Raw genomic sequence first — 9557 nt, forward strand, 5'->3', positions numbered from 1 at the left:
TTTGTCTCATCCCTTTTCAAAACCCTAATCACATCCTGTGGCAGTAAATTTCACATGTGTGCATGTGCATTAGAGAAATACAAGGTACTTACTTTTGTCTGTCTTGAATCTTCGCCTAATCAGTTTCACTTGGTGGATCTTCAGTTCTGCTGTCCAGAGAAATTTCTCCATGCCACGAATAATTTTATAAACATTTATTACGTTCCACCTTCGTTGTTTTGTTTTAAAGACAAGGGTATAAATGGTTTACACTTAAAGAGTCAGTGGTATAGTTATTAGAGTGGACTTGGACTAGAGAGACCCAGGTTCAAATCCCTGATCACCATAAAAGTCACTGGATGACCTAGGGCCAGTCTTTCTGTCTCAGGCCATCCTACCTCATAGGATTCTTGTAAGGATTATAATGGAGGAGAGGAGACTCTTATATGCCACTCTTGAGTTTCTTGGAGGAAGAATAGTATAAAAATGCACTAAATAAAAATATTAGTGGGGTGATTTTTGGTGGCCTGGATTAAACGTTTACATTATTTGTTTTAAATTATAATCCTTCTATGAGATGGGGTGAGCTTAGATATGTAGCTAGTTTATATAACAGTTTATGTAACTAGACTGCAGATTTAGAGAAATGCTAATGACAGCTGTTTTTCCCAGTTCAAAGGAAATACAAAGATTATCACATCAAACATATTCAAACTGCAGTGTTCCTAAGAAATGAACACTATCAAACTGATTTCTTGTGGTCACAGAGATTCCAATGCATCTGCAAAGCATTTGCTTACTCATTAACGTGTTGAAGCACACTGTTCTCCATTCACTTCAAACAGGGATGCAGCTATAGTCACACCAAGGGAATGAGGTCTGGAGTGGATGAAAAAAATTACCCTTGCAGGAGCTCCACCTATTCACTGAAGCTCAGATGGGACTCTAGGCCACAGTTTATCTGAGGAACTCAACTAAATTTCCATTCCAACACTATACCAAGGCCCAAGATGAAAGAAAAGATTAATAGTCATAGAATTAATTCATTTTGAAAGAAAGTATTGGGGCTTGGGCGGGGAGGAGGTTCTAAACAAATATAGCAAAAAGTTTGCTAATGACCTCCCCAGTTTGGACTACCTTTACTGTATAAACCTTTAAATGTAACATATATACAAATATATGTTGTACTAACTGGGTTCTGATTTGTATTTCTAAAGGTATGAAGTCCAAGTGCAAGCTTGCACACTCCTGGGTTGCACTTCCAGTGAATGGGCTTCTGTACAGACTCTGGAAGCACCACCTGAAATCCAGCCAGCCCCTCTAATAGATGTACAGTCGAACAGTGATGGATTCCAGTCTGTTCTTTCTGTGGCATGGACAGGCCCAGAGAAGACAAATGGAAGGATCTTGTATTATGAGCTTTACCGAAGACAGGCAACAGCTAGCCCTCTAAATATGGACTTGGTACTTGTGTACAATGGCTCAGCTACATCCTTCAAAGATTCCAGGCTCCTGCCTTTCACAGAGTATGAATATCAGGTATGAAACTGAGGTAACATGTAACTGAAAATTCACATAAAATGAAAGCTTTTGGGCATTTCAGCAGAGAAGTTAGCTTGTTATATCCTGTAATGGCCGATGCCTTGAATACTGTTGTTGCCTCTGCAAAATCATTATTCCAGATAGACCAAAAATTGGTCTCAGTGTTACACAAGGAATACACTTCATTTGTTTGACTAAGACAAAGAAATTTATTTTTTTACATATACTTGTTCTGTCAAATACCAAACCTGACATATTCCCAAGGGCATGATGCTGGATGGCCCTCTTCCCTTTCGCTGTGTATAGATGTACTACAGTCTTGTTCCCACTGTGTGTAACTATCAGTTGTGCATAGCTATCAGGCTCCTGTAGAGTGATTTCAGTTAGCTGTTGCGTTGCCTGAACAATATAGTCTCATCATGGTTCTTAGGCATGTTATGAATCTTGAGGAAAAGGTTGCAATGACTCCTTTTCAGCAATTTTCTTCTGAATTTTTTCTTCAGAAACATAAAGCTCAATGAATCTCTCTTAGCTCTGAAGACCTGTTCACAGGTTAGTGAATGTACATACAATCTGTGTAAATGAGCTGAGTAATTTGCTAGTTACATTCCATGCATGTACAGCTGAACATGTGACTGAAACCACACATTTATCCAGGTACAGGTCCCCAGTTTAATTTGTAAAGTGAATGTACATGGGGCTCTTTCTTACAGACACATGCACACATGTTCATGCAGGATGTATGTGCATTCACTGTAACTTGTGAACAGGACTAAAATGTTCTTGGAGAACCTATTACCCAAATAGGTTTCCATCTCAGGACTATAATATGGAAAGCATCCTTTTCATGTGTGGGGATGGACTGTATCCCCAGGGCAACTTTTTCGGGCCAAACAATCTGCCTTATACCTAGGTCCCAATTTAGCACAGCACTCTAATTCTGAGGGGGAAATGAGATGGAGAGTAAATCTCAAAATTAAATAATGTTATACTCCTGATAAGATACAAGGCTAGAAAAAAATTGAAATTATCGTATAGCAGAGATCCCGGGGGGGTTGTTTGGCTGCCAAAGCTGTAGCTTTTTGGCACCACTAGGTGGCGAGCTATGCTTATTTTTAGGCTGAGAGTGCTGTGACTTGGTTACCTAGCCAGTTCTCCAGATTAGAGTTTGCTGCTCTACCTAGCCAGTTCTTCCGATTAGAGTTTGCTGCTCTTAACCACTACCCAAACTGGCTCTCGAGGCTAGAAAGATGAAACACAAGGGAAAGCAAAAATGTGAAACAATATTGCAGTACAGTAATGCAGTCCTAGCAATGCTACCCATGCCTTTGTCTGATTGGGATAAATGGGGAATCTGTGGTGGAAAGTGCTATCAAGCCACAGCTGACTTATGGCGACACTGTAGGGTTTTCAAAGCAAGAGACATTCAGAGGTGGTTTGCCACTACCTGCCTCCACGTCACAAGCCTGGTATGCCTTGGAGGTCTCCCATTCAAATACATGCCAGGGCTGACCCTGCTTGGTTTCCAGGATCTGACAAGATCAGGCTAGCCTGGCTATCCAAGTCAGGGCAAATGAGGGAATCTAAGGGGAATTAAATGATGAAAATAAAGCATATATTCCCTTTGTCCTGAAGAGAAGAGTCCGTGGGCTCTGATCTGGGCAGAAGAGATGGAAAGAGATGGGAAAATCCAAAGCAAAACCAACTAAAGAGGTGGTGATCCAAAGTTTGATTCAGCAAAAGGGCAACATCCAGAAAACAAGCCAGTCATGAAGTTGGAAAGCAGGCTTGGGTACAAGACCAGCTACAGAGTGGGAGAGGCTCGAAATGGCCTTTTTAAGGGTTTGTAGAAGAAGGAGATTGGGTTTCACAGCAGGATTACATCAAGAGTGCAGAGCACTAAGCTCATGGGGGTGGAAAGCAAGATATCTTAGGTGGGGTGATTAAGTTACCAGGACTAGGGAGCAGCTCCAGCTATTTAGCAAAGTCTAAGCAGCAACTTGATAATGGCCCCATTCACACGGAGCATTTGCTGCACTGAAGGCACGATAGTCCCGCGGATTTTCCGGGCGCGATCACACCGGAACATCTGGGAGGCGTAGCGTACCCGTGGCGAACCCGTGGCATCCCACCAAAGATGCGCATTAAAAAAGTACCTGGGATGACCTACTGGCAAATGGTTTGCCACAAGCTGCATGCGGACTCCCTGGGTGTGATTGCGCCAGCGCGTGGCTTTCTCCCCTGCCGTCGTCCTCTTTGCTGCGGGGAATCCGCCATCGCGTCTGATTGCATAATGGAGCATCAGAATGCGACAGCACAAATAGCTGTGCTTCCCCCCCTGTGTTTCCCTAGTTTCAGGACTGAATTGAAGGTTTGGCTGGATAAGTCTCTAGCCTTCCTGAGTTAATCAGTCACAGGTCTGATGGAGCTTCTGGAAGGCAATAGGCTTTTTAATCAAGGTGCTCTTTGGCGCATTTGAGCAGGTGAGCTACTCCCATGGGAGCATTCTTCTTCTAGTTGGGGCACCATTTTGATATCAAGCTGGATTATTTTATCTGGGCCTTTGGAAGGTGGTCAGAGAGTCCTTTGGGGTGTGCAAATACAGGGGTCCTTACAAGGGGGGCATCTGTCTGGCAATAAGCCTGAATTGCTACATTGATAAGCATGGGGCTCCATGCCCCTTACTCCAAAGGAAATGTCTGGCATTCTTGGAAAGCCCATTTTTTCCCCCCTGTGCTTTCCAGCACGTCTGACCGGGGCCAATGTTTCCCTAGTTTCAGGACTGAAGGTTTGGCTGGATAAGTCTCTAGCCTTCCTGAGTTAATCAGTCACAGGTCTGATGGAGCTTCTGGAAGGCAATAGGCTTTTTAATCAAGGTGCTCTTTGGCGCATTTGAGCAGGTGAGCTACTCCCATGGGAGCATTCTTCTTCTAGTTGGGGCACCATTTTGATATCAAGCTGGATTATTTTATCTGGGCCTTTGGAAGGTGGTCAGAGAGACCTTTGGGGTGTGCAAATACAGGGGTCCTTACGAGGGGGGCATCTGTCTGGCAATAAGCCTGAATTGCTACATTGATAAGCATGGGGCTCCATGCCCCTTACTCCAAAGGAAATGTCTGGCATTCTTGGAAAGCCCATTTTTCCATTACTGATTATGATTTTCTGGGTACTTGATTTCCTCATCTTTCTAATGATGTAATTTCCCTAAAATGTCAGTGAAGCAATGAGGTAACTGCTAGGATTCTTCCCAAAATAGATCACTTTATTTTAGAAGCTGGAACCTTTTCCTCCCTCACACAGTTAATGTACCTGAGGGGATATTTTTCTTCCATTTGGGCTTCTTTTTACCCAAACTATTAAATACTGTCTGATGCATTATTGTTGAGGTAAGCGTTTGTATTTGAAATCAGGTACTTAATATGTTTCAGAAGCAGTTTAACTGTCTTAACTGACTAGACTTTTGATGTCTGAGATTAAGGAGGAGGGCAAGAGGTTTTTTTTTTTTTTTTTTTTTCTTGTTCTTTAAAGACAACCTACCACTGTTGGGCATGGGTCAGCAAGAAACCTCAAACAAAAAAAAGATACCTATGGAATGTCAGGTTCTACAACGCCAAGACCTCGGCCAAGACCACGGCCACACAACCCAGAAAATCTACAGCAACTAATGAACTCCAGCCGTGAAAGCCTTCGACAACATATTATTTTGCTGCAGTAGTTTAGTATGGTAAAGGAAAAATCCACTGGGTATCACTGTTGTCCTGGCACATCTGCTTTATATGTGTGACACAGAGTGTTGGACTGGATGGGCCTTCGGCCTGATCCAACATTGGCATCTCTTATGTTCTTATGTTCTTATATCTTAGTTGACAGCTGTTCCCTTGGGGAGTCTCCAGCATGGGGACAGGAGATAGTTCCCTTTCTAGATTAAGCCTCTCACATGCATAGCAACGACAAAAGTAAAGGGAGGTGTTCACACAGGTTGGGGAGGTGTTTTTGTTAACAGTACTACCCCCCCGCCAATTATCCAATAGCTGTAGACATAGGATGGATGAGGTGTGAATTTGAGCACAAAGTCCCCTTTGCAACATTGACACAGAGAACTAAAGACAGGTTCAACTATTCCAAAGAATAAAATATACAGGCTGTTTTCCCACATAGGAAAGGTATACTGCGTAAGATTGAGCAGACGAAGTCATGGTAGTAAAGTAAGGCTGCTCTGCCGTCATCTCTGTCGCACAACAGGCCTCTGAATGAGCCACATGTGATTGGATTCGCCATACGCTTTCCACCACCTGTGCTTAATTAATTAATTAATTGTTGAGTTCCACTCTCTAATTGGGCTAGCCTGCCTCAGTCTGGCAGGACTGGGAAACAGTTTTGTTCCTTCTTAGCCATCTATTCTATTGAAGTCTTTTGTGTGTGTTTGTTCCTCTCCCACTGATGTCACTTGTGGCATCCCTCAGGGATCTGTTCTTAGCCTCACCATTGTTGACCATTTATATGTTGCCTGTGAGACATGTTATTCATAAGGACTGGCTTTTGCTATTATGCTGATGAAACCCAGATTTATATTTCACTTAAGCATGATATTGATTCTACTGCCTCTCTCTTAGAGGCTTGTTTGCTGGCCATAAAATTTTAAATGCAACTAAATTTCCTCCAGCTGAATGAAGCTAAAATGAAGGCACCAGACAGGCTCTCAGCATTTAAAAAATGCTGTCAGTCATCAAGGTCCAGCTTGATGAGTTTGCCATTAACAGCTCAGCTGAGGTCAGGAATGTTGGATACCTTTTGTTTCTTTGCTGGGGCTTTAGCAGAAGTCCATTTTACTGTGGGCCATCCAGAAATTTTGATAGGCTATTTGTTTTGTTAGAGTAGAAATCCCCAAGCCTTGTACTGGAACATACTGGGGTGTGATGATATATATATAAAATGGCTCCTGTGCACCCAAAGCCAACCCACAGAAGCGACTGCGTGCTGAATCTGTGTCCTTGCCTCCTTCCCGTCAACCATCTCTACATTATTGTATTTAGCTCATTCAGTCACCTCAGTGAATAGATCTAGCAAAATATTCTAATCTGAGGAGGAGCCATTCTTATTGTTATACACTCAGAAAGTAAAATCAGTGAACTGTGGTACCACTTTTAAACCAGAAAAAGATGCACCTCAGAAGTGTGAAAAATACTCTGCTGTACAACATAAATTCTATAAAAATTTCCATGCTGGCTCCTCATCTCTCTATCTAGATGGATCAGACACACTGATCACTAGCCAGTGGAAGGTAACCTCTATCATGAATTCATTTATCCTCATAGTCATTGCAGCATTTTGAAGCCATGAGTTCTACTCGTTAAATAGGTGTTACATGAAAAAGTACTTTCTTTTGCTTGCTTTTAACCTACTGCCAACAATTTCAGCATAGTAGGCCTTTAGTAGAGTGGCACCCATTTTACCTCAGCTGCCCATACGATGTGTCATTTTCATCTTGACCAGTGCTTGATCATGAATGGATTGAATCATTGTAGAACTCTTGGCCTCTGGTGCAGATGACGCTTCCAGTACAACTTATTCTGCTTTAAGGAATGAAGCAAATATAGCAAACTGATAACTCAGAGAAGATTATTTTTATAGGGGCTTTTATGTTGCTGATTTTCTTCTTGGTGTAGCTGTGTGTAAAGCATCATTCACAGATTCTGCCTGCTTCCAGGGGCCTGTATACCTGACTTTCCCACTGCATATCCTCCAGTTCTTTCAAAACCTCAAGTTTATTCTTATGCAGCACTAGGATTACCAGATCCAGGTGGGGAAATTCCTAGATATTTGGGGGTGGAACCTGGGAAGGGTAGGTGTTTGGGGAGGGTATATTGCTGTAGAGTCCACCCTCCAAAGCCATTTCCTCCAGGGGAACTTAATCCCTGTAGTCTGGAGATCAGTTGTATATCCAGGAGACCTCCAGACCCTAACAAAAGCATTTTTATTTCTATAAGCCGCTGGAAAGTCATGCTTTTAAGGACATTTTAGACTGATTATTTGTTATTTTAATGCCTCAGCTGTTCAGCATTGTGGTGTAGGGAGCTAGAGTATCAGACAAAGCTCTGGGAGACCCAGGTTCAAATGCTACTTCCATAGAAGTTTATTGGTGATCTTGGACCAACCACGCAATCTCAGCCTAATCTGCTTTACAGGGTTGTTGCGAGGATAATATGGAGGAGAGGAGAACCATGTAAACTTCTTTGGATCTCCATTGGGAGGAAAGATGGAAAATATATGAAGAAAATAAATATAAAAATAAATATTTGCTGTTAGTTTAAAGAAAAAACCCTCAGTGTAGCATGTTTGTTGTTATTATATGCTGCCTTATAGTGGTGAAAAGAGATAGCATAAATTATACACTATTACCTTCCTGGTTTAATAGGAAACTGATCTCAAGCTTTCTCAAAATCTTTCATATACTTCTTGTTGAGCAGAGTTCCCACGTTTCTATATAGCAAGTAAATGATTTGCAAACCTTTGGTTATTCCTTAAACCAAACAAGAGTATTCCTCCACAAACACACATACACACAAACAATATTTAAGACTCTACTCTGGAAAGACTTCCTTGTTTAGATTGTGATTCTGACATATTCAAATGCCATGACAAGCCCACCTTTTAAAAAGACATTAGTGTGAGTGCCATCGGACTGTGGATGAATTGATATGATTTCCTTGATTGTATCTTTTTATTTATAAGGCATAATTTATGAGCAGTGAAAAGCAAACTAAAATGAGTGATGACTAACTACAGCCAAAGTAATAAATCAGAAACACTGAAAGAAGTAGTGATTTTGATCGAATCTATTGAATTAGCTGTTGCCCTTAGCCATTACAGGTATTGGAAAGACCTTTTAATATCTGCTTATCTCTCTCCTGGGAATGGTTTAACTATCTCATTATGTACCCATAGGAAACAAATTATTAAATTGTCTGCCTTTTGAAGTTAAACACGTTTGCATCTCATCTTCATTACTGATGTGATAGAATATTAAAAGGTACAAGTGTTGGCTGAAACTTTGGTAACTTTTTTTAAAAAATTCAAACTCCTTCATATTTTCAGGCCTCGGATTGGGCCGGAGCGTGCCGGTACTTCACTCCGGGAGAGAGGCACAAGGGGCGGGCCGGTCACATGGTGAAGCCCCGCCCCCTTCTTCCGGCCGCCCTCTGTTTCCAGCCTCATTCTGTTCCAGAACGAGGAAGAAACAGGAGGGTAAGTTGACTTCCTCCCCCCGTCTCTCTCTGCCTGGCCGAGGCTACTTCAGCAGCCTCCGCTAGGCCTCCAGGGCCAACCCAGACCTTCCCAGAGGTGCGTGAAGCCGCGCACTTCAGGAAAAATCTCTCCCCCCCATCTCTGCCTAGCCGAGGCTGTTCTCAGCGGCAGCTGCATCGCCTGCGGGGGGTGGGGCATGGCAAAATGTTCTCCTGCCTCCCTGAGCCCCATAGGGGCAAATTCCACCTCTCATGAGAGGTCATTCTGGCTCTCCCAGCTGTCCTTAGGGGCTCTTTAAAAAGTTATGGCCGGCGGCAGCTGCAACCACCATCGGGGGGGGGTCTGCTGAGCTGCCCTCCCCACCTTTTTCAGGCTCCGCGCCGGAGTGCCAGGCCTGAAAAACAGCCTGCAGAGCAACCCCATTCTTTTTCAGGCTTCGCTCTAGAACGCTGGGCCTGGAAAAGGGCCAGCCGAATGTCAATTTCGGCCCCATTATATACTCTGGGCCATTGAAGTCAATGGCGAAAACATAGGGTATATTCTGGGGGCTGGGGGGGAGGTGGTTTGAGGGAGAGGCTCCAAACCCGCAGAGTAGCTGCTGGAGCCTTTCTCCAAGATACCAACCAAGATTGAAGAACATTGGACCAGGGGGTCCAATTCTACGGGCCCCAAAACAGGTTGCCCCTATCTCTTCCATTGTTCTCTATGGTGGGAAAAAAGTAACTTTTCCCCCACCATAGAGAACAATGGAGGGGATGGGGCAACCTGTTTGGGGGCCCGTAGAATTGGAC

General features: G+C 43.2%; 1 protein-coding gene across 1 annotated transcript in view; it reads left to right on the forward strand.

The window, feature by feature from the left end:
- Nucleotides 1-9557, forward strand: part of USH2A (Usher syndrome 2A (autosomal recessive, mild)) — a gene marked incomplete at its 5' end in the record, with an annotated part of 716575 nt that overhangs the window by 672563 nt on the left and 34455 nt on the right. Inside the window, 1 exon segment of the mRNA XM_015424093.1 lies at nt 1197-1518. Coding sequence (XP_015279579.1) covers nt 1197-1518 — 322 coding nt within the window.

Source organism: Gekko japonicus, unplaced genomic scaffold (genome assembly GCF_001447785.1).
Source record: "Gekko japonicus isolate JY-2015 unplaced genomic scaffold, Gekko_japonicus_V1.1 scaffold810, whole genome shotgun sequence".
NCBI lineage: Eukaryota > Metazoa > Chordata > Lepidosauria > Squamata > Gekkonidae > Gekko > Gekko japonicus.